At 39.4% G+C, this 26,105-nt stretch overlaps 1 protein-coding gene across 3 annotated transcripts in view; it reads right to left on the bottom strand.

The window, feature by feature from the left end:
* dnmbp (dynamin binding protein) overlaps positions 1–26,105 on the bottom strand; it is a 59,725-nt gene that overhangs the window by 11,358 nt on the left and 22,262 nt on the right. For 2 of the 3 annotated variants that reach the window (XM_055043212.1, XM_055043213.1), the window contains exon 4: positions 19,744–21,966. In XM_055043212.1, coding sequence (XP_054899187.1) covers positions 19,744–21,966 — 2,223 coding nt within the window. Of the gene's footprint in view, positions 1–10,791; positions 12,829–19,743; positions 21,967–26,105 lie in introns of those variants that run through there. The other variant, XM_055043214.1, reaches the window with a different exon arrangement.

Raw genomic sequence — 26,105 nt, 5'->3', positions numbered from 1 at the left:
AGTTTATGATTAAAACAAATCGATTACAAGTAAAAATGCTTCAGTTTTTCTATAGATTGTATATTTGCAGCAAAAGTTACTGTTTTATACAATCTTATTTGACCTTTTAATGTCCAATTTGCATGTTTGTAATGGAGATTTAGGTCAAGACCTTTATTAAATATAAAAACCCAAGAGATTAGTAACCATCATGTTGCAGTTAATATCCAATCTGTAATCTGTAATCTCTACTTCAAAGTTGCACAGAAACATTTAAACGTGTGCATTGAGAGATCTGTGTTTGAACTGAGCAAACCTCTGTGCAGAGGCATTAAATGGAGCAGAGGCCTGACCCAGACAGGACCCGGGTTCTGGGCACGGGACGTCCCGGTCGGTGCAGACTGAGCGTGTGCAGTTATGTGTTGCCATGGCTGCAGGAGACGTCACTCATCTCCTCTCAGAGACTAACGACGTTAACTCTGTCTTCTCACACCCAACAACAACGTCGCTTCCCCTTTAAGTATCCAGAACTTGGCAGGTCACAAGTAGCAAAAATTCAACCTTTTTCAACTAATTGTTGGACGTTTTAACATACAAAGACATAAATTATCACCAAAACAATGCAGGAGGTTTCTGATCCTCTCCCTGATCCCGTGACTTGGCAGAAGCTCAACTCAAATGAGCTTTTCTCATGGCTTCAGCCCCATCGGCCAGCACTCGTGCATTTCTTCCACCGGTCAGAAACCGGTTCACTAATTGGGTTTCTTTTTCTTTTTTTTTTAGAAGTCACCCTGCAACACAATGCGGAGGGAACGGAAAAACAATGGACTCGGTATCTAATTGGAATCAATCGCCTCGTTCCCACGTTTGATGTAGAACGAATCACACGCTCCGATTCACAATCTTCTAAATATGCAACAGTTTCCATCAGAACCAACCTGGGAAGGCTCGCTCTGACCCGGTTTACCAGAACCTCTTTGTTGTATCTCAGTAAATATAAACCCACACACAATGTGCTGATTCAACAGCAGTCATAAACTATGTTTACATTCAATTTTAACACATTTCTGCAGCAAATTCTGGACTTTCTAGTTAATTTTAGTTTCTTTTAGCAGTAAAATAAATTAGTAAATTAACTTTCTGACAGTTTCAGTGAACTGGTATAATGAGCAATCAGTTGACATTTTGTAACCACACTCCCTGTGATTTCCCGGTTATCGCTGGCTGAATCCTGAACAGTAAACACTCAAAACGGCAACAAATACAGAACAAACTGTACTTGATACAACATGAAACTGAAGCAATGGTTTATCATCACAAAAAGGAAGTTTGTCATGGATGCCCTTTTTTTTTTTTCCTTTACATGTAAGAAAATCAAACAGAGCAGATCTGGATGTGAATGAAGCACAAATACATACATAAAAATAGACAAATCAGTACACATGTTAAGGTTTTTACATGAGTTACTTAAAAATGAGAGTAAAAAATTATATAAATATAATTTATAAATTTAATGATAACATATTTAAGTATACACACATACACATACATGGAGAGTTTAATAAACTGATAAAACTGATTAATAAAATTTACATTAATAAAATAAAAATAAAGAAATTAAATGCAATCTACTTCCTATTTTAAGAGCATTACTTAATTATTTCAAAATGCATCTAATTGTGGCACTTTTAGCCCTCCATAGGTCCTAAGTCCTCATGTGTTGCATATAATCTAATCTAGGTAAAATATTTTATTCTTTTTTGTTAAGTAAATGAAAAATGTAGAAGTGAGAAATATAATAAGGAAAGAAAATTAAAATATGCTAATGCAAAGAGATAAACAGTAGAAATGGATAATAAACAACATAACTTTTTTAGACTCCAGCCAGATTACATGGATTAAAACCTGAGAAATATTAAATATTTCCTGATTTTTCAGTAATTTAGAAAAAAAAAAGTATGAAAAAAATAGTTTTAATTTTGGCAGTTTTGAGTCTAATAATTCGTGTTGTCACTGTAAAAATTGGAAAATAAACTGCAGATCTTAAATTTCTAATAAATCACCTTAAAAGTCTGTCAAACCCTGTGAGTTTTAATCATTTGTTCACACACGCAACCAACATCTTTCACCATTTTCAAACAGCACAGAGTTCAAAAGGTCAGACAAAAACTGCATGTCCAAGTTATTTCATCATATTTGACGAGTAAAACCGGAAGTAACTCAGTTTTACATCAAAGCTTCCAGTGAGAAACGTCCAGCCTGTCTGGTTCCGTTGGTTGCTACGATTCTCCAGTCAAACATTTCCACTTCTCATCTTACAAAAGCAAAATGTTTTCTACAACAGTCACAGAAGGAAGGGCAAAGCATCTCATGCACCATAAAGTGACGCAGGACAGAAAAAAACAAAACACACCGGCTCCTCTGACACGCAGCATGACTCACCTGATGGTCACACCTGGAGGATCAGCTCCAGTCATCAAGGGTTTATCAGAAACTAAACTCTGATTATCAGCAGGAACTTATAATGCTCACTGGGATTTAAGGTAAATGTTAAATCATTTTGGTTGAGAAATATCTGACATTAAACTACCTTCACCGTTTCTTGTTTCTCAGAGAGAGAAAAGTGAATTTTCACCCACCTGTTGCTCTAAAGTCAACACCATCACCTGTTCTGTGATCGGATTTAAAGTTCAGCCCCAGAGCCGCAAAAACTCCACTGGTCCAATTACCATGAGAATGGATGGGATCCCGCCGTCAATACACACAAACACACACCAGGGAGGACGACACTAAAACCCAGACCTGGACTTCAGCAGCAGGATCCGTCGTTTTGTTTGTTTTATTCAACTTCTTGACTGATCAAAGTGTGAAAACGATACAAACAGGAACCTGAAGCAGCTTTCAACAGTCCACAAAACTATTTGACATGTTTTAAAACAGAATTATTCAGTAGTTTAACATCAGTCTATCTACCAACACAAAGTGGCATATAATTGTTAAGGGTGGGTACAATCTTTAAAGTTTTGCAGGCATTTGTTCTTAGCCTCCTTTTACATTTATTACTCTAAATGAAACCAATTGCAGACAAGATTTTTATTGCATTAAACTGCTGATAACCTTGGTTACATTATATGAACCTCAGAAGAACTGATTTTATTTTTAGTGACCAATCTTGATAAAACATTCTTATAGTCCGCTGGATATATTTTATCACTAATATTATTGTTTTAATTTTTATTTCTTAGAATTTACTTATTTGCTTTTGCATCATTTCATTTTTTATCCCGAATGTTGTAATCTTTCTCTGGGAAATAGAATTAGAGCAAATGTTTAATTTATCTTATTGCACAGGTCGACTTATCTATTCCTTTCAAGTGTTGAAATTAGCAATATAATATTGTGACTATATGTTTTCTAAAACTCACTTTCCTGGGAATCAATAAATAAAAGATCTCAGGACGTTTCCTGGACCTTTTTGAGAAAGATTTGGTGGAGTCCGACGCAGTCCCATCCAGTCCTCGGATCGAGCCGTTCCGTGTTTCACAAGCTGCCGTCACCTGGCAGACTCAACTCCATCACAATTAGGAAAAAAGTTATTAAACTTATTCCCTCCTGCTAAAAATAATATTTTTATCACTTTTAAAGCTGAATAAATCCAGGTAAATTCATTTCTGTCGTGTAATGCTAACACTATCGCTGAAGTTTCATGCTTCTGCAGCCAACCTGACACAGAATCAAACGTTTGGCCCACATGCGACTCTCTAAGGTCACGAGACAATAAGCGCCTGTGTGTTCGGCTCCAAAGTTCGCCGCAGTGTGCACACCGTTTCCACGGCAACAGGCGGGGAAGCGGGGGCCCTCTTCGTATCAGGGTTGGAGGGAGGGAGGGGATGGGAGTGGCTTTTCCCCAAAAGATCCCGCTGGGAAACTTGGAAAATAAGCCCAAACTTGCTGCCGACACCTCCAAACTGGTTTGCATAAGAACCTGCAAGCTGTGGCATGCAGTCAAAACATGATGCGCGCCAAATAATTCACAAGACTGACAGGTACAATAAAAAATAATAATAAATCAGTGGAGGATTTATGAATGTGTTTCTAGATGTTTGTCTCATTTCCCTGCAGACGATTGGAACAATAAATTCCAATCATCTCAGTAAAATAAAGAGAATCTACTGAAATAAATCCTCTTGCTATTGTTCAGACTGAATCACTGACCGTTTTAGGAGGCAGGTCTCCTAACAGGAGAGTTTATTTCGTGGCAAACCGTCCTGTTTATCTCTTTTAGGGTCAGAGGTCAAAGGGTCACATTCTTGCTCCAATGCGAAACTTCCCAGGCATCAGTTGAACGTTTTCGCCGGGGCTCTGGATGTAAACATGTATTCTTCTTTAGTCTTATCAAGTTTTTGTGATAAACAAACACAAATCACCATTAAATTGTGAATTGTGAGGAGAATTTATAGTTTTCAAAGTTTTTTACAAACTAAAATCCAGGTCTTTTCCAATCTAGTGAAGCCACAACTGTCAAGTTTTTGTGACACAAAGCAGCACTAAATTGATAAATGCAAGGATAATTTGTAGGTTTTGGGCGGGTTTTTTTCAAATAAAAATCTTAAAAGTGTGGCATGCATTTGTAATCAACCTCATTTTACTGAACTTCCTTCAACAAAATAGAGTTCTCTTCAAACTCTTGTCCAGCTACAACAAACTTCCAAGTTTTTTTGTGACAAACCAACAAAAAGTCACACAAAATTCTGAAATGCAAGGAGAGTTTAGCAAATAAAAATCTTAAAAGTGTGGAATGCATTTGTATTCTGTCTCATTTTATTCAGTTTCCTCCAACTAAAATTCAATTTTGCAAGGCGCTATAACCAAAGTGTTGAAGCCAAACTCTACAAAAGCAGGGCTTTTACATTACCCAGGGGGTGTTTAAGATGAGATTTTCTCAAGTGGAGGACGCTGCGATTTAATTACCACCCTGAATTATTCAAATGCTGCAACACTTGATCCAAGCAGCGCTTAAAAGGCTGGGATCCCTTACTTCTTTGAAACTTCCAGGTTTGCATTATTTGATGATGAACAATATGCAATTACTTCAAGAGACCATCAGTTTTGCATATTTACAGAGGGAGCTTAAAGTTGGGCTCCTAACATCAAGACAGTTTTAATGTCTTGGAAATAAAGACAAGAAGGAGAATCTTTAATCTTTTAGGCCCCACAAGTGACTCAGGACTGCAACCTAGTACAACACAGTGGAGACAGTTTCACGGTTTTTATGCATCTGAGCACAAGTCACTTAAGGGTTTTATAAATGTCCATTCTTTTTCTTATCCCAGCACTCTCCATACATGAGCAAATTGCACTAACAGCAACACTCTTTAGTGTGCAAGTTGTCACTGAAGGAAAAAGACTTTTCTTTTCATTTTCTACAACAAATAACCAGACTTTTTGTGCAGTTTTTTTAAAAATCATTTTGTACTTTTGCAGTTTTGACCATTTCATACCTTACTTTTTTAGTTTCTTTTAGGTGTAAAATCAAAGTATTTAGTGAATCTGCTTATTTTAATAAGATTAAATGGGAGACTGGGAATCAATCACAAAACTTTGGTTTTGCTTATTTACTCCAGAAGACCTGAAGTGGTGCAAGTTTACAGAAACAGCTAAGCATGTTCTCAGTTTAAGATTTTACTTGTGGGAAAAATATCTGCAATACAAGCTGTGTAAGAACAGCTGGAGCTGATTAAACATGTCAGATTTTACCAGTTCCTGGTTACTGGACAGGTAGAGACAGGTGGATCCCTTCAGGCTTTATGAGCTTTTATAAAATCTTTCGCCGTCAGTTTCCTCCTCTCCTGATTGAATTTCAAATCCCATATCACAATTAGCTTTTCTGTCAAACAAATGTTATAATGCTCAATACAAGCATATCTCACTGAAAATCAAATTAACAGCTAATGTTTTTATATCCAAATGCAACTAATTAAAAAAAAAAGCTACAGTTGAAATAAAAGTTTCCACTCTAAATGTGACACATACTCTGGTCAGTAAAAGGTACAACTTATAAAAATGTTAAATTAACCCACCACTGCCCCTCCCCAGCATGTTGCTGCACTTCACAATCAGAATTCCTTTTATTTTAAATGTGCGAGAAGAAACAGAACATTAAGAAAATAGCAACTCTTGAAAGCAAGTCTAATAATTGGATGAAATAATAATAAATATGTATATCTCAATAAGTACAATAGAAACGCAGAACAACTAGGAAGTTAAGAAAAAATAGCACCAACTCTTTCTTATTATTGAGGTAATTTTGTAGCAAACTCACTAAGAGCAGCAAGCAGCAGACTGCAGGCTAGTTACTTGAGCAGAAAACAAACTTGTGTTACAAATTAATACAATGTTCTCTCTAATAAACCCATTTAGTTGCCTATCAGCTTATTTAGTGGCTGCTTCTTCCAATTGTTATGTATCAAAATCAAAACAAATGTTTCTTTTTGTCTTATATAAAAGTCAGTGGCTCAAATTCTATTGTTTTCATAATAAATGTTTGTGTAAATATGTTAGTCCAGGAGAATTTTCAAACAGTGCAAGAAAGTTTAGCTTCAAATATCACTACAACATTTCCTGTTTAGTGACAATAAATAATGTGAATGAGAAAACAATCATGTGAATTTTGACACCAGGTTGATTTGCTAACATCATATAACTTGCCTCGAAGTAGAACTGACCTAAATTAACTAACTGTGTGAACATGACCTTCTCTACATGAAACTAGTCACTAAAGGACAAGTTCACAAGCTTTCTGTGCTGAATGTTTTCCTGTGTAACCTTAATAAATTACAGATAACATCAGGATTGTTGCTTGCTGGTTCCAGTTGTGTAATAAAGGACGAAGGGAACATTAAAACAACAGTTTGCATTCAGATATATTGGAAAGAAACATCTCCAACAATAGGTTCATATGGCGCTTGCTTGAGATTATAACAGGAAAAATGATCAAAATTTGGAACATGCCTTAATGTTTATAAAAATTTTAAAAATATAAAAATTATTGAAGGCAGGTCAAATAATGGCATCCCAGCTCTAATAAAATAACTACTTTTAAATTAAACAATAACTCTAAAGCATTTTATTCAGGTGTCATTCTGTTTTCCCACAAAATAAAAATATTTTATTGTTGCTTTACACTCAGTGACTGAAATGAATACATTTAATTATTGTCAGCACATCCTCTGATGAAATAATTATGAGCTACATGCACGATTTATATTTGAGACTCTTAATTTGAAATTAGAAAGGATGTAGTTCTTGAGTAAAAAAGGCTGATAACTATGCTAAGCATTAGCTTCAAGCAACGAAGACAGCATCACCACTGGCCATTTCACATATTTTATAATAAATCTGAACTGGATTTGAACATAATTAATTAAATATTTTAATTTACTCAGACGAGGCGAACCTTTGACCTTTCTGTTTAACAAACCGGGTTAATATGACTGGTTCTGTGACAGCTTAGAGGGTCGAGTTCATGTCTTGCAGGTTTTAAATAAAAACCTGTAAACTCTCCATGCAGAAAACTTCACTTTTCCAAAAATATTTAAATCTTGCCTCTTCTGATAAAATTCCCCAAAATCTAAATATGAATTATTATTTATAATTTCAAAAACTTGCAGTAAAGCTCACAATCAAGATGGAACAGAATAAATGAAATCATGTGTGACTCATCCAGACGTAAGTAAAGTAAATTACTTTCTGCCAGTCGTCAGCGAGATAAGGCATCTTTAAAGCAACGTTGTCAGACGATTTGAGATTTTATCCGAAGATTTCCTGTCTTAGCTCACCAACACCACCTCACCCTGCCTGCTGCCCACCAATGGCAGCAACTAACCAGGGATTAGACAACATGGCACTCGCTGCTGGATCACGGACCGATGACGACACATTAATCACACAAAGGTGCCTCAAACTCTGCCAATGCACAAAAAGTCAACCAATAACATTCTTACTTTATTAGATTAAAACAACAGGTTAATTATTTTAAAATGAATGGAGGAGACATAATGTTCGAACCACATAACTAACAGGAGGAAAATTATTAACTGTCATCAGGTTTGGAGAGGAACAGTTCACTTGTGCAATTGTAAAATATTGCATTGACCTTTATGAAAAAGGCTTGCACATTTTTTAAGCAACTGTGTAAATATGTTTTTTAAAACCTACAAAAGCAGCACATGTATTGAAATTTGTAACATTAATTAGACTAAACTGATCAGGACAAGAGAGTGACAGGGAAAACATACAGGGTAAAAGATAAAAAACCTCCGACATCACTTCAATGTCACTTTAGGTCCTGCAACAGGATGGTCTGCTGTTATTTGCTCTACAATTTAAGAGCAAACCCCTGACTGAGCTGCAACAGTTTAACAAGATTAACGGATGACAAGACACTGCACATGCAAGCGCGCACACATACACACACGTCTGTGTGATCTGAAAGATGCCGTCAGCTCTCGAATTAAGCCTCCCAAGGCCTAACTAGTGCACACAAACGCGCGCACACACACACACACGCACACACACACACACACGCACACACACACACACACGCATACACACAGAGTTTCAGGTTCTGCCGAGAGGGAGTCAGGTCAGTGCTGGACACCGCCAGGCACCAGACAGACCCCCACCATCCACTCAACATGCTGACGCTACGGATTAATACTTAGACTCCTGAAAAAGTGTGTGTGTGTGTGTGTGTGTGTGTGTGTGTGTGTGTGTGTGTGTGTGTGTGTGTGTGTGTGTGTGTGTGTGTGTGTGTGTGTGCGTGCGTGCGTGCGTGCGTGCGTGCGTGCGTGTGTGTGTGTGTGTGCGTGTGTGTGGAGCTTGAGAGGGCTTCTAGGTAACTGGGGGAGGGGGTCATGGGGCGCCACCTGCTTCATCTCAGACACAACAATATGATCTAAGGAAGTGCTCCTTTGTCTTTGTCCAAGTCATCATGAAACAATCCCACACTGCAACGCTTTCCTCCGATGGTTTGGTTGCGATTTCTTTACCCAAATCCATGAAAAGGAGAAATGTTCTCTAACATTTCAATCTTATTCTGTTTGGAGTAAGTCCAATTTGTGTAGTTTATCATTACCAAAAAAATTATTTAATCCCAAACTTGAATGTCAAACATTGTTTTTCTGTGATGCACTAACATAAAATCCATTTTCATTCTCATCTTTTCAGCACAAACAATAAAAATCTTCGATCAAAACCGACTGTTCTGTATTTGACCATGTTTATATCTTCATCTGTATTCATGAGGAAAAAATATTTTTCACCTTTAAAAAATTCACAACAAAATGCTTCCACCCCAAAATCCAAAAACACAAAGTAATACCAAGTATTTCTGGTCCAGTTTCTAGTGCACATATCTTAGTACAAAGAGACAAAACTAGCTAATGAATAACTTTTCTGCAAGACATAGGAGTGTTTCAAGTCAATAATTCCTCAGTATTGATGAAAAGGTGCTAGTTCCATTGGCAGATTATTTCACTTTCCTCTGGTTTGGTTTTATCAGACCACAGCATCTTCTCTCAACAAGGACACTTTGGACAAACCGAGATGTTTTCTTTGGAAGAAAAATTCTTATGTCTTTCAATCCTGGTGTATAACCCAGATACATAGAGAAAAAAAGGAAACCATTTTCACATCTTGGACATATTAAGTCCTTGTTGGAGCTCCATCAGTGTTGCAGTTGAGCTCTTGGAGTATCAGATTGTACATAATTGGTGGCAGGTGTGAACTGAAGACTAAAAGCTGAATTAAAATACCAACAAAGTAGCAGCTTAAAAGTGCTTCTTTTTGTATTTTTAATACATTTACTTAAAACTTGAATAGTACAGGATGGCTGTTGAGGACTAGAAAGACACCAAATACGATGTTTGGCTTTCGCAAGAAGAAAAAGTCTTCAACAGAATGAAATGTTTAAATAAACTGAAGTAAAAACGCTTAAAGGATGCCCACAGTCCCAACTGTCTGGGACAGGAGTATCGAGGGCAGCAGACGTTTGTGACAGCTGACAGCTTTACGTGTCACAATCTTCAGAGTCACAGCCTAATGACAAACAATTCCCAGTAACTTTAGGTTCAAAGAGCCAAATATAGCAACACATGTGTGTAAAATGGACACAATCCTTTGCTATGTAGAGCTAGTTGTCAGGGAGTCTTTCTGGAAACTGAAGGTAATAAAATAAAAGTGACCATTCAGTCATGCAATAACCGAACATACTAGTTATGAGCGCACGCAGCCGGAGTTATTCTGAGAACGACAGTAAGGAGGAAACCCACAGATGCAGAGAATGAGAGAAAACAAAAACTGAGAACCCACCAAACCTGTTCTGTAGGTTCTTGCAAAATACCTGACAACTCACTTTCTACTGAGATAGATGATACTCTCTCTCTCTCTCGCTCTCTCTCTCACACACACACACACACCTTTTCTGAGAGCCTCTATGGGAGTGTGGCCAGTCAGCACTCTGAAGCCCCCCGGCATTGATTAGAGGAGCACATCTGGAGGTCACCAATGACAAGAGAGTGACTGCAAGGACTGTCAAACCTCGCCTCTTCTGTTCTTCTTTGTTGGGAATCTTCATTCGACTTCTGTCTCAGAATATCCCTTCTAAATTTTCATCTTAAGGTTCACTTTATATGCTTCATAAAGGCATTAGACTTAAGTTGCACAAATGACCTCATCTGCTTAAGTGCCCAACATGTTGAGCAAATAAAGGACGTGGATCACCTTCTCACATGACAACATCCTTGTGTTTACCTTGCTTTTGTCTCCTGGTGGTGGCGAACGGTGACTTTCGCAGGGAGCTTGGGGCCGTCTTCCTGTAGAAGCTGTTCCTATCCAGTGAGCCCACATATACAGGCTTCTGACTCTTTTTTGAGCCGTTGTTGCCAGCGCTCGATTCGTACCCCCTTTCCTGCTCGTTGTTGTGACAGTACATGATGGGATCTTCAAAAGATTGTATTTCTCCACGTGCAAGCTTCTCATTTTGCTGCTCAACCCATTTTTCGCAGTGTGTCCAGCGATCTTTAACAGGATATTCCTCATAATCAGGCTCCACAGATACTGAACGCAGATTTCTAAATCTGTCTCTGGCCCGATGGTGAGGATGCTCCTCTTCTCTGGATTCATACCGGTCCTCATACTTCTGGTCGTAGTGGTCATTATCCTCTCTTGTTTCGTATTCCCTTCGTTTGCTGTAACGTTCATCTCTCCTGTCATCTCCTGAATCCCTGGATCTGTAGTTGCGATCCCGCTCCCTGTATTCCCAGCGCTCCTCAACTTCAGAGTCATACTGGGCCCTTCGTTTACTTCTTTGCATTTCCTCTCCTCTCTGGTCGTATTCTTCCCGGTGTTTATAGTCATGATCCCGTCTATCGTATTGATCCTCTGCATAGCGGTCAGAGCGACCATTCCTAGATTTTTGTTCTTCGTAGTAACGGTCCTCCTCTCTGTGCCGGTAATGATCTTTTTCTCTGGAGCGATATCTGTCCTTGGAGTCATAATGATCCCGATGCCGGTCTTCATAATAATCTCTGTCCCTCTGATTGTCTTTGTGGGCGTATTTGTCTTTACGATCATAGTAGTCTTCATATTGATTGTTGTACCTATCATCTTCTCTATGGTGTTTCCTTGTGTCATAATACTTGTCTCCCCTTTTCTCATACTGGTCTTTGTATTTCCTGTTATAATGATCCCTATCCCTGTTTCTGTCCCTGTAATTGTACTCTTCAGAGTCCCTCTGCCTGCTGTGGTCGTACCGATCAGAGTAATATTCATCTTCTCTATCCCAATCATCCCTTCCACCCCTGTCCTCCATTTGTCCATAACCTTCATGAGTCCTCATGTCATTACTGTCCCTTTCTTGAGGAAAGTTGTTCTGGAGGTTGTACTCCTCCTCTGGGCCTTGGTAAAAACAATGATTTCCCTTCCATTCAGAAATCCTCAAGTCCAGGTGACCATCTTCTGACCGAGGGTGGTAGTAAACATCGTGGCCCAGAGGCCCCTGCTGGTGGAAGACATTGGCTTGTCCAACTTGGGCCGGCCATGGAGCTTGAACATGTCCTGGAGGCAGTGGAGGCACACCAACTGGAACCATCATCCCACCAGGTACTGGCATATGTCCAGGTGGAACCGGGCTTGCAATTAAAACTGGTCCCTGTGGTGGCCCAGGAGGAAGGACTCCATATCCAGGATAAGCAACCTGTTGCTGCTGAAGCTGCATCTGATGTAGCTGCTGCATGTGTTGCAAATGGGCCATCCGCTCCTTTTCTCTGGCCCAGCCGGCGTCCCCCAGCTCCTCCACACTCTTCCCTCTCCTCAACGGGACGCCAGCTGCTTGGTTCCAATCCCCTGGGCCAAACATGACCGGGTTCCCATAAACAGCTGGGCTCTTCATGGCTCTGCTTATTCAAAAGTCAGCCAAGCCAGGGCTGATGAGCACCTCTTCAGTGCGGCTTGTTTTCTCTCTCCAGAATCCTGCATTCCATAACAAGGTGCCGTGGGAGACTCCACCTGCTGAGCATATTGTTTCTAACTCTCCCACTTGTTTTCCCGTGTCTTCTCTTCACTCGCCTCCGCAGGACTGCCTGGCCCAAGCACCTCCCAGCCCTCGGTGCAATTGAAACCTGCCCTCCCACATCTACCTCAGCGAATCAAGGAAGGAGGGAGCGAGTGTAGGGTTACTGAAGGAGGGGCCTTCTGGGTTAATGATTCGGAGCAGTCACATGGGACGAGGATTAGCCCACCAGCCCCTCCCACTGTTTCTACTAACTTGTTTCCAAGAGAAGTTTGTGTCTGGAGTGTTTCTTTAATAGATTATAGGGACAAAACAGTTAGTAGCATGAACAATTATGCATATTTTCTTTACTTTTCTGTTTCTGTTATCCTTAGCAGCTCAGTTATCCAGCCCTTACCTTTGACTTAATCTCTGCAGTTCGACTTTGCCCTACAAATCAGAGCAAGAAAATCATTTACCGACAAATGTATCCATATGATTTTTCTTGAAATACATATTTGGGACTGTAATCTAACTCTGACTGGACAGAGGGAAGTAGAAAACTACCAAAACAACAATTTAAAGAGCGTGTAATATAATCAGGGAGAGGCAATTAGTGCAGAGAGGAGGTTTTTGAGAGCACACAGCCTGATGAAAAAGTAGCTGCTGGCATGTACAATGAACTATTGTTGGAGACTGTCCCTACTTTCAGAGAGACACAATCTTTTAGTGTGAGAAAAATTCGATCTTATTCACAAGGGTAGCGTATAATACAACCTGCCCCCCTCCCTCCACTTTAACTCTGGCTGAAGGAATAGAAAGAACACGTTTAAAAGACACAAATAGATAAATTCACACCAACCCTAATAAACATATGCATTAAGTGTCAATTAGTAATAAAATCAAACAGCTTTAAATATAATTAGGTTGATTTTAAACAAAAATTTGTCTTTAAGGTTTTATCTATCATCAAATATATATGCAATACCACTTAGAAATACTAATAAATCAATTTACAAAATCTAAAGCAAAAAATTTTTGCATAAGTGAAGATGCATGCACATATAACATTTTAAAATGACCACAAATACAGTATCCTTTAAAAGTATGAAAATGCCTTCATCTTCTTCAACAATATGTCGCAAATATATCGTCATCGCAGTATCTGTGTGTGCAATATTCATATTGCAAAGGCCTGTTTGGAGTGCAATAATGGTTGGCTAATAGATACGAAGTGTTTTGAACTTCTTAGGTAATAATTAGCTTGAGTCTCAGCAAATGCTTACACCAGATACAAATGACACCGCCCAAAATGCTAAAGGTCAGAGTGATGAGAGCACAAATCACAGAAAGGAAAGAAAGAAGAAGAAAATGTGCATGTCTCGCAACTGATATCTTAATTTTTGTTCAATCCCCGAGAAAGAAAAGCAATTCTGGCCCACCACAGCTTTTTGTGTGGCCCTCAAAACTCCAGGTGTCAAATAATATCAACGAGTCCACCCAATTTCCTGAGATTGTGGAAATTTACGTAAATCAACAAAGTCCCACATTTTTCTCACTAATACAAAACTGCAAATTTTCCAAATAAAAGGTAAAAAAGATAAAAAACATTGGGTTCAACTGACCACTAACTCCCTCCTGTAGGTGGCAGTATTTTGAACTTTTGCAGCACCGCAGTCTCAACCTTATTTGAAGTCAAATTCTTGGTTCATCTGTGGTCGATGTGACCATTAACGTCATACATAAACGTAAATATTGCAAAATTCCTTTGAAATATTTCTTATTTAGCTAGCTCCACAAAATATGTGATCTTATTGCAAAAAATAGTAATACAGGGGCTGAACAAAGGGAAAAGATGTTTAATTTCAAGAACTACTTATGAAATGCAAAGACAGCTATTTATTAATATCTTAACATTTTGTTAATGGGTTTTATGAAAAAATTCTTGCATGGCTATTCCTCTAAGAACATTCATTATTTTCATTTGGCCCAAAAGTAAAATGAGTTTGACACCGCAGCCCTGCAGTGAAATTATTGGTTAATAAGGCATCTTGCAAATGATTTTTGTTTGTAACAAAAAACAGATTATGCAATACTATCCCATAAAATACATTAACATTTGTTTTGGCAGAAAGTGCAAAACTAGACCCAGACAACTGGAAAGAACATTGTTCTCTTTTTAAATAAACCTGCCTAATTATCAGTGTTCAGCATCTCAGCTTTCAGCAGCACAACGAGACCGAAACTCTGTGCTTGTGTTCACCTTTCAGCCGTAGGAATGTCAAACACAACACTCCTTTCATGTGGCTGTGTTTGCTTATACACCTGAGGTTTTTCAGAAGCTGCTCAACACTCATCTGTTGGAAAAAACAAACCAAGAAAAAAAAAAAAGCTGTGGCGTGGATAAGGTAAAACACCTGACTGTTGAAAAGCTGCAAAAGTGGAAAACTCATGAGACAAACCTGAAAATGAAACAGAGCTGTAAGCTTGGGAGGATGATTTCTTACTGTAACTGGTTAAAAATTTCAGAGGTGAGAAAAAGAAAGCAACCTGCGCTAAAGCGGAAACGCTGAAAAACAAACAAAAAGCACGTTGTAAACTGAAACGTCGACTGAAATGGTAAAGAAGTGAATGGTTATGTTAAAGATGATCCACTTACAAAGATGAACTTTCTGCCAATTTAAAATTAAAAATCCTAACTTTTCCATTGAGTAAACATATTATACCAAAAGGCTAACAGGTCACACTCATAAAGTTTTATTGGTTTTTGGTTTGGATGGCATTAGTGAGGAAAAAAAGACTTGAAGTTGGTTGTTTCTAGTATCAGTGACAGACGTAAAAAATGTTTAAAAGGAAACCATTTCCATGGAGGTATGTCAGTCATTCACTCAGGTTGCTACTTAAAGACTTCAGTAGACAACAGGAACGCCATAATGGTGCGTCTGGTTTACATTCAAAGTCAATGTGGAGGCGAGTTGAGGTCTGTTGAAATGTGCTGTACAAATAAAATTTGATTTGATTTGATGCGGCGCATTTTGAGCACCTACAGCGGCGTGATTTGAACGGTTTGGAGCATTTGACGCTTCAGGAGTAGAAAACAACAGCTAGAGTGACTTTGACATGTGTGACGCGCCCTCGATGTGCCTCCGCATAGACTTTGAATGTATACCAGATGCGCCTGACGCGTAAAGCGTAGATGTACAACAAAATGTCAAGCGTCTGCATTCACTCGAAGCGTCTGAACATCTTTTTCCAAATGTATTTGTGCTTTAACATGAGGTACAAGGTGAAGGCAATTATAATCGTTTGACACACTTTGGACGCACATAACGCGTTTTGTGTGAACATAAGAGAGCAGCAAAGATTGATTGCTTTATCCTTTTGAGCTTTCAAATTCGGTCTCAGCTCGATGTGGAAAAGTCAACAGCCTTGTGAAAACCCCAAAGTTTTCACAAGGTGCTGCATTGTCTCTAGAAAAACCAGAAAAAGTATTTCAAATTTTGTTAATTATTCTTCAGCATAAATACAAATCAGATAAATTTTGTTTTGGAAAGCCGAAACTTGAGTTTTCAGCACAGTCTTTGTTACAAAGTGTTATCTAATCTAAACTTATATTTTGAAATATAAGGTTAGGAAGTAGTTCTGAGTTGTTTCCCGGTTGTGATGACAAAGTTGGGTATTAAATTTATGGTTCCTTTTTGAAATGGTGACGCAAATTATTCATCTCCATGGACTTGATGAAATATCACACTCTGCTATTTCACAAACTAGAAAGTTGACTTTTTGAGTAACCAACCACTCATTCCACTTTTCTTTTGACCGCTGTGCGCTATTCACACTTAGAAAGAAGTCAAAACAGCTTAGAGGATGTCGGTACCTCCCCTTGTGCCTGTTCTCCTTCTCACTCAGTGAAGTAGCCATCACTGTCATGAAGCAACTGGTCAATTGATTTGATCAATTTATAAACATTCAACTCTAGACATCACCCTCTTACAGAAGGGTTACATGTACTTAGTAGGGGGAAAAAAATGGCAGCTTTGACCAGATATGAACAGTTTGTAAGTATAATGTGATTTTTAGCTAGATAGATTATTTTAAGACACAGTTTAAAATTATTCAAACATTTATTTTCTTTGTCAAAACAAAAACTGTAGAATTAAGCCTCAAATAGACGAGACAAACCTACACTGAATTATTTACCACCAATTAGAGATTCCTTAAAACAGTTTGAAACCTATTAAATCTTTATTTATTGAAACAAAAAGATTAATTGTTTGGCAGAAAATTGGCTAATTATCTAATATCTCAATCTTGTGAACCCAACATGGTATTATTTTCTGATCTTGTCAGTTGGATGCATCGTTAGGCGGCAGCAAAACTTTGATTGCCACTCCTCCGGCCTCAAATTTATGGTTGTAAACGATTCAAATGAAAACTCCTGACAACTTGACCTACAAAACAAAATATAGCCAATAACACAACTATTTTTGTTTGGCAGATGTGTCGATTTCATTCAAATATAGTTTGAAATGTTGAAAATCAATGTAATATTTCCCTGCTCTTTGCTGTCATATTCTAAACTACACAATCAAACTCAAAGTGTTGCATCTTTTTCAGTCCGTTTGAGGACTTTGACCTGCAGAGCTCACTGCAGGCCCTGTGTTTAAGTGACTCTATAACAATAAGCTTCCATTGTGTCTCAGACGTCACATATAAAAGAAACACACCCAGTTGAGGCACGGAAAAACACTCCCACAGAAAGTGAATTTGTGCTGAGGTATTTTGGACGCAGTGTAACAAGTTTCCCCAACAAAGATCCAGTGAGGATTGTTGATGAGTACACATCTGTGATCACAAAAAGTAAAATACAGCAAAGTCTGTTAGCTCTGCCACACTGTAAGCTTTTATGTCTCACTTTTACAATTAACATTTCAAACGCTTCACGAATCGCAGATCCTGATAAGAATCTTTACCACATTTCCTCATCAAGCAGGGATGCAAAAATATAAAAGAAGGCAGGAGAATTAATGTATATAAAAAGGGTGTACAGATTTCTGTAGAGAGATAAATGAATGGAATCTGTGGTATGCGAATGACTGATCGCTAAAGGCACCTGTAGCAAACATGACCAGTTCCTGCCTTTCAGGTAATGTTTTTTTTCTTAATTCCAGTGTTGGTGAGTAAGCCTGGGAGGACAGAAAAACTGTTTTCTAATCCAAGTTGTCTCCTTGCTACTACAGCAAATAAAATAAAACTTTGTTTTTGGGATGAAAATAATACACAAATGAAGCAGAGATTCTACATTTTCTGCATAAAAACCAAAACAATTCAGAGATCTGTAACCTTTTCTGTCCAAAGAAGCATTTTGTCCCTCTGTCCAGTCAAATAAAACTATTTTAGAGATGGAAATGTTGCATTGCCTTTTCAAAAATTACAATTTACCTTTTTTGCTAAATATCTAGCACCATGGGAAATCTGTTGTCGTTTTAAGAGCAACACCATTTTATTTCTATTTTTAGGTTTTAGAAGAAATGTAAGACATTAAAATTTGTTGATATTTCTGGAAAATTATGTTTAAAAGATCTAATTTGACAAGAAAACTTGATTTTAAAAAACTGCTGTTGATTTTAGTACCATTCTGTTGTGAAAGTTATTCAAATTATTCCATAAAACAAACTTATAGACTCCTAAAACCTGCATTTGGTCCCTGTGAGACACAGGTTTATTTTTCCTTCCCCTTAGTAACTGTTCTGTAAACAACAGATGGGTCTTGGGGGTATTTTTTGGAAACAAATAGCATTTTTGTGACTGTGTTTGTATCAGAGAGATTAGGGAAAACGGCTCAAAGAGGAAACCTGGTAAGCACCAGAATCTCATTTTCAGATTCTTTCTATATTAGGTTTTTACTTCAGTATCCGTGAAGTCTCCTGCAGGCAGTGAGGAATACCATGGAGAAAATCAAATTTTATTGTCAGCCAAACATTTCTTCTGCTGCTGCTTAAATGACCAATGTAGTTATCCCGTTCTGTCAAATTAAAACCACAGGGATACGTCCACATTTGAGTACATGTAGTGGGTGATTTTGGACACGTTTTGCAAGAGAAAAAAAAACTGCTTTGGGTGGGTTGTTAAATTTTGGATGGCTGCTCACATTATTCGGAAATGTTAAGAGGAAAATTCTTTCTAAGTCGTTCTCATTGTGTAGCAGAGAAGAATAAAATGAAGAATAGAATAAAATTCTGTCACTTGTCAGCTAATTTAGTTTGAAATCAGTAGAATCTGTTGGTCATGACATGATCAGTGATCAGTCTTTGGTGAATCAAGTGTCTCTATGTAGACCTGAGTGAAGTTTCCCCCTTAAGTCAAACTAAATTGATGTCAAATGTTTGTGCTGGGTTTGTGCAGCAAAAATTTCAACTATCATTTTAAAGATATTAAGAAATGTTTCAAGAGGTCATGAAAGGTCAATAAGCGTCCCACCTTTTTCAAAACAAACAAAATTGGTGTCGATCAACTCGACTACGTTTGTGTTAGTTTGTGCAGCAACAAATTTTGGTTTGTGTTGCTTTGGTTTAGAAGATATTAATCAATGTTTAAACTCAATTTGATTTTGTAAAAGTGGGGCTACTGGGGGGCTGGATGGCCTTTTGTCCTTTAAACTTTCATTATTTATCTTCAAAGCCAAAGCAGCACAAACAAAACATTTTGCAGCACAAATGCAGGACAAATATTTGACACCAATTTTGTCTGATTTGAAGAAGGTTCAAAGAGATGGCAACTTCACTCAGGTCACATATATGTCGTAGTTCTGTAAAACAAAAATCCCATGGAAACAATTTAAAATTGCACATCGCCACGAAAATCTCAAGTCTCATTGTTATCAGAGTCAAATCCTTTGCAGTCCCAATGGGATTTGGTTCTGGCCACAATATAATAAAGTACAACCAAAAATGTCATGAACGTATATCTGGCGCTATGATCTACAAAGCAGTTCAGATTTGGGCTGGGTTTTTAGGAGTTGGGAGATTTTCTGTTGTTTTGTGCTGGGAACAGATCTGGCAACCCTGAGGTTACTGTTCTATTTGCTAGTTCTCATGGCTGGATGGTATATCGCTAACCAATAGTTTACTGTAACAGAAGTATGTGTGATTTATTTTAGGTGAGTAAATAGGTCCTGGTGTTTCTGTGATTTGTGAACCAACATTCGGTCTTACCTTGTAGATGCTGCTGCTCCAAAGCCAGGGTCTCCAGTGTGTAGTTGCAGAACTCCAGATTCTCTAAGGTCTGCATGTGTGCCGTCTCCTCTTCCTCCTCCTCCAACATCGCTCTAAGCTCCTCCGCAGTCCGGGCATATTCCTCCATCTCCTGCTCCACTTCCTGGAGCCTCAGCAGCACTTGGTACTGTTCCTCCTCCTCCCTCTGTCTCTCAGTTTCTGCCTCCATCTCCCTGTTCGGGTCTGGGTTTGATTCCTGCAGGGTTTCGTGTTCATGGGTGGCCGTGGGGTCGCCTACCTCAGTGTGAATCTCGACTGCATCGTTGGTGGTGATTTTTTCAAGGTTGTAGAAGCTGGGGCTGTTTGTTCTTTCTGTGCCGGCTGGATAAGAGGCGTTTTGTCTTGATGAGCGAGCAGGGGGGCGCGGCGCAGGACGAGTTGGTCTGTACACAGTGGGGGGTGGCGGGCGCTGGGCTCGAGGGCGAGGAGGCGGTGGGCGAAGGGTTCTGCGTCTCTCCAACGAGGAGTTGTTGGAATGCGAAAGGTTGGAGACGGGGGGGTGTGAGGAACCTCGGATTATGTCGTTTTCGTTGGTGTAGCCCAGGATGGAAAAGTGCCGGGAAACTTGGGAGTGCTGGTTCAGGTCAGTCGAGGGCGGAGGGTCACTAAAAGCAGCAGAGGTCACATTGGTGTCACTGTAAGAAGAGGTTAAGCTTTTCTCAAACTCAAAAAGCTGCTGAGTCAGCTTGGCTTCTAGGTCACTGGCTGATGCTGCCAGGGCTTCCAAGGTGATGGACGTTGGGAGTGTCCCATTATGGCCTTGTGTTTTATTTTGGTAATGAGACTGTGCAACAGCACTATGCGTCATGTCAGCATCACTCATACTGGCATGGCGAGTTAGTCTTTGCTGTTTATTTCCTTCTGTGACGGTATTTAATGTGTGGGAAAGAATGGGGTTTCTGTTATTTGTGGTGGAAATTTCTGCTGGTGGTCTTGGGAGACACGTCTTGTCTTTTGACCAACCAGGCGCACAGTTATTAAGGCTCTGAGTTCGTTTAGGTTGTAATGGTCGATGGTTTTTTATTGGGTTGGGTTGGTTTCCATTGGACTTTGGGCTAACCTGAAGCCCAGAGTGATGTGGAGGTAGGCTTGGCCGAGGAGGTAGTCGAGGCCTCGCTGGAGGAGTAGATCTGGGTCTCTCAGGTGGCCTGTTAGGTGGAGGGGCAGGTCTGTGCGGCTGCGACTCCGGTCTTCTTTTCATTTCATTCTGCTCTGTGGTTCTAGCTTGAGCTGTAGCTCTGCTATATTTATGCATTAAGTTTTGTTCTTGGGTATTCTCAAAGTAGTCCAAGTCCCAGACTGTATGGTCCGCATACACCCTTGATTCAGGCACATTTTCAGACCCATTGGGACTTGTGTGGTTGGACTTTTCATCACCGTCTTTCTCTTCTTCAGCACGTTTTTCCTCTGCAGTTTTCTGCTCATTTCCTTCCATTTTGATGAAACGATGAGGAAAGATTCCCCGCTGCCCTCGCAGTTCCCCCTCCAGCCAACCGTCTTCCAAAGTGCTCACAATACGAATGCGATCTCCCACGTTGAAATCCAACTCGCCTGGCTCTATGGCCCGAAACTCATACAGTGCAACTCCACAGAGACCCTCCTCATGCTCTTCCTCCTCATGCTCTTCCTCTATGATAGCTTCCTGTAGTTGTTCTTCTTCTTGATCTAGAAAAACTTCCCCTTCTTCCATAACTTCCTCTTCAGTCCCTTCTCCAGCATCATAAGCATTCTTGTAGATTAACTCCTGACTGTCTTCATTTAAATACTGGCCATCATCTGGGACTTGAGGAGACCGTAGAGGACCCAGCAGTTCAACAAAGCCCTCTGGGAATATGCCCCTTTTGCCCTCCAACTCCCCCTGAAACCAGCCAGGCTCAGGAAGTCCTGTGATGATAATCAAGTCACCTTCGCGGAAGTCCAGCTCCTCGTTGAGCTGTGCATGGAGGCTCATAAGAGCCCTGGCCTGGCCGAGTGCGTAGGGTGGGAGCTCTAGAGCCTGCGCCTGAGCTGAGCGCTCAGACAGCTGCCTCGATCGACCAGAGAGGTTCAGCTCCTTGACACATGACACAGGGAAGAGACCACGGAGACCCCAAGCATTACTGCCTCGTTGCCAGGAATCCCCGAGGTTCAGGGACCCTCCGGTCTCTCCCACTACAACATCACCTACAGAAACACACAGTAGAGGGAATTCAATTAATATCAATGCAAATGAATTAATCAATAAACCAAGAAACCTCTCCTTTAATGAAGTGCCTTCCAAAATCTTTTTGTATACCATTATGTGTTTCACACTTTAGTGACAACAACAAACTCTGGCTCGGCCTTAAGTGACCCAAATGCAATTTATTTGTCCATTAAATCTGCACCTGATCTTTTAAAGACAGTCTGAACAACACAAATCAAACTTTTACCAATGCAACCCTGGCTACTAGGATATCCGATACGTATCTGATCTTTGTGGCCTGAATCTGTACAATAAAGTCGCATTTATCTGACCTGATACTCTACAAATGTCACTATTCTGCACATACAAGTCACATAAACTTGGAAATTTGAACACCACGCAAAAAATGTGGCCTTTACTAAAAACCTGAATTGACCATTAAAGCCTTCTGTATGTTTTGGAGATTTCAGTTTTCAAAGTTTATTTCCAAATAAAATCTAAGCAGTGTGACGAGCATTTGTCAGTCTAGAGCCGTGTTTCTCAATTATGGTCCTCAGGGACCACTGCCCTGCATATTTTTTAGATGTCTCTGTTCCATAATACCTTATTCAAAACATTGTATGACCTCCTCTGTATGCCATTAAGTGAGTAAATCACCCACTTATTCAAGTCAAGTGTTTGGTAGAAGGGAAACACCCAAAACATGCAAGGTGGACATTGCAGAGAGTTAAGCTTTATGTTGATTTGGGAGGATTTACTGGAACAACTCATCCACACCTCCGATTAGAGTCAGGACAAACACAAGAGGATAGTTACCTGGACTTTAATACTGGAGCACGGTCCAAAGTCTTTACAGTTTGTCCTTTGGAGTGTAATCTGTCTCAACAGTCTGCTTTACGGCTGCAAATTAATATGGACTGCCTGATCTCTGTCTATTTCTCCGATTTCTGTTTGATTCTGTCTGGTAGCTGAAATAAACAACCAGCCTCCAGATCTCTAAAGTAATTCAAGATTAAACTTAAATTCAACTGAAAAATGACAATTGGAAGGCTGGCCTATCAGCGTCAACAAACAGTGTTCCCAAGGCAACCCTGCTGAACGAAACTTGGCGTCAACTGAAAAATAACAGTAGGAAAGCTCACCCATTAATAACACAGACATTGTTACAAATTCAAACTTTGCTTAAATTATGAGCAAAAATTTGAAACATAAACAAACAAGTTGCAAAGTAACATTAGCTAAAATTACTGCAGAAATATTTACATCTCAAAGCGATGATTAGCAATCATTATCCTTCAACAACGAAGACAAACATTAATGTAACAGAAGAATAACTGATCAAATATTCCTAAAAAAAACAACAACCCTAAGCTGCTTAACAAGGTGCCTGATTTAAAAACACTGAGCTTTGAATAAAACAATGAATAAAAGAGCAGTACACAGTGGAATAGTCTATAGACATTGAATTTTTTGTGAAATAGCTCAGCCAGACTGAATGAATGACATTTATGCACATCAATTTTCAACCATCCTAAGACCTGACTTTGACTTTATTTTCGGGAAGCCATTCCAATGCAGTCTTGTCATTTCCAGCCTCTAAATCTTCTAAAATTATTCTGTGTTTATCTCCATCTATTTTCCATCACCTCCAAAAAGCTTCCTTGTTTCCTTTATCTGCATCCTGATTCTGCTTCCTCACCTGACCAAAGCCCTTCTGTATGCATGGGTTATGGAAAACCTGCAAATGGCTCCTTTTCAACTACGGCTTTCAATTATGAGTCATAGTTTTCCTGTTGACAGATTCATTCACCTTACTAGTTACTGTAAACCTCTTTGTTTCTTCTCTGACCAACACTCTCTTGTCATACCCATATTTAGGAAGCATGCAGTTGTGCAGTAGTTTCTTTTTTATTTTCAGATGATGGATTATCCAGAGCTGTGTGAGACTTTTTTTTAAATATTTTATCACCTAACTCTGCTTTAAACTTCTCCATAACTTTCTCTGCTGTGTTCATTGGTCTTCATGATACTGTTGGTTAACAGAAAAGCTAATATAGAATCTTTGACTTTTTCTTTCTTTACATTTTATTGTATGAAACATGCTCCTGATACAGATGGAAACACCTTCAAAGCTGACACAAAACAAAAAAAAAAAGTCCTTTCTTATTGATTAGTCACTTTGTTTTACTTTATTTTAACCAAACTGACATTTCTCCAGAGGCTTATAACAAGATATGAAAGGAATTATCTTTTGCAAGGAATTTTAATAACTTTTAATGGGATGTAATGGGACTGAAAGATCATAAGAATGTTGTTTGGTCAGCAAGAAGTCACAGGGGTCACATTCCAAAGAACGGCGGCTCCACCTCCCATTGTTTCCGGATTCGAAACTGGAGCACAGCCAGTGGAACTACAGGAAATACAACTGGACGGACAATAACGACCGTTTCCTGTGGATCTTCTGATACGGCAAGTGTTCGTTCGTCAATTACTTTTCAAAACATGCATGATTTATTATTAGTGACTCTATATGTTTACTTACAAACAAGAATTTAACAATGCAATTTATATAAAAGCAACAAAGATGGATGACCACTAGCCAGGTTCTACCGAAGGTTAACCAAATAACAAAAACTGAACTGAAAATTAAATTTTTTCTAACTGAAATAAATAAAAATGGTAATTAATGGGGGAAAACTATAACTCACAGGAACAACATTGAGTGTTTATAAAACTACAGCAAACTAAAATTATAGATATAATGTCCTTCATTTTTGTTTTTAGCAATCTTTTTCTTAGCCTTCTGAACTGATGTTAAATTCTTTGTTTCCCCACACACGCAGCTTACGTCAGCTGTCGCCATAATCCTCCTGGCGGCGCTTACGCTAATCCGCAAAAGTTGCGAAAAAACACCAGTCAGTTGTTCAACATTTTAATAAATATTTTGAAAATGGAATCGTCTGTAGAGGATTCATCACCCCATCAATGTATACATAATCCCAATTTAATACTTTGACCATTTTCAATTCTGCACCTAAAAATTTGCCAACTAGTATAAAAATTTAAAGTATAAAAATTTATCGACTAGTCCTTAATTTTGAGAGATCAGTGATCGGCCAGCGTTTACATGTGAAGCCAATGTCATCCTCTGATCTAATCTCCATGACAAAATTCACAATGTTGATAAAACGTTCTGCACCGACAAGAGCATCAGTGGACGTGCCAGTGGACTTTGCTCTCTGGTGCCACACAAAACACCTGGAACTCAACACCGCTAAGATGAAGGAGCTGCTTATAGACTTTGGGAGGTCCAGACCAAAGCCGAGACCAGTTGTACTAGAGGGAACTGAGGTTGAGGCCATGGACTCCTACAAGTACCTCAGGCTGTGGCTGGACAGTAAACTGGATTGGTCAAAACACACCAGCCACCTGTACGGGAAGGTGCAGAGCAGGATGTACTTCCTGAGGAGACTGCGGCCCTTTAACATCTGCAGCAAACTGCTCTGGATGTTCTACCAGTCTGTGATCGCCAGTGTCCTCCTCTACACCGTGGTGTGCTGGGGAGGCAGCACATCCAAGAAGGACACGTCCAAACTGGACAAACTGTGGTCGGCATGAAGCTGGACTCTCTGGTGACGGTGGCAGAGGCCAGGACATTGAATAAACTGCTGGACATCATGGACGATAGCAGCCACCCTCTACACGCCGGTTCAGTGACAGACTGCTGCTTCCCAAGGAAAGTTTATGTTTCAACTCCTTTGTCCCCCACGCCTTCAGGCTGTACAACTCCTCACTGGGGGGTGGGAGGTGACACAGGACAGAGGGAAGAAGGAGTAGTTTTCTACAAATGTGAACTCCATATTTATCAGGCCTAACCATACAGTGCAATACCATATCACTGGTCAATCTATCCACCAAATTCCTATATTTAGGCCCGAGCAGCTAAGCGCTGCGAAGGCCTATTGTATCTGTACTGTTTATTATTATTATTATTATTATTATTATTTTTCTTCCCACCTCTTTGGGGGGCTTTTTGGGGGCCTTATCATATTGGAAAACTCACCAAACTTGGCGGAGGCCTTAAGCCTGTTTAAAAATTTTGATTTTTAAGGTCATCACAAAAATCCCACAAGAAATG

This window comes from Poeciliopsis prolifica, unplaced genomic scaffold (genome assembly GCF_027474105.1).
Source record: "Poeciliopsis prolifica strain line A6 unplaced genomic scaffold, Auburn_PproV2 SCAFFOLD018, whole genome shotgun sequence".
NCBI lineage: Eukaryota > Metazoa > Chordata > Actinopteri > Cyprinodontiformes > Poeciliidae > Poeciliopsis > Poeciliopsis prolifica.
Note: the sequence above shows the minus strand (reverse complement) of the source record. Positions and strands in the feature narration are given on the sequence as shown.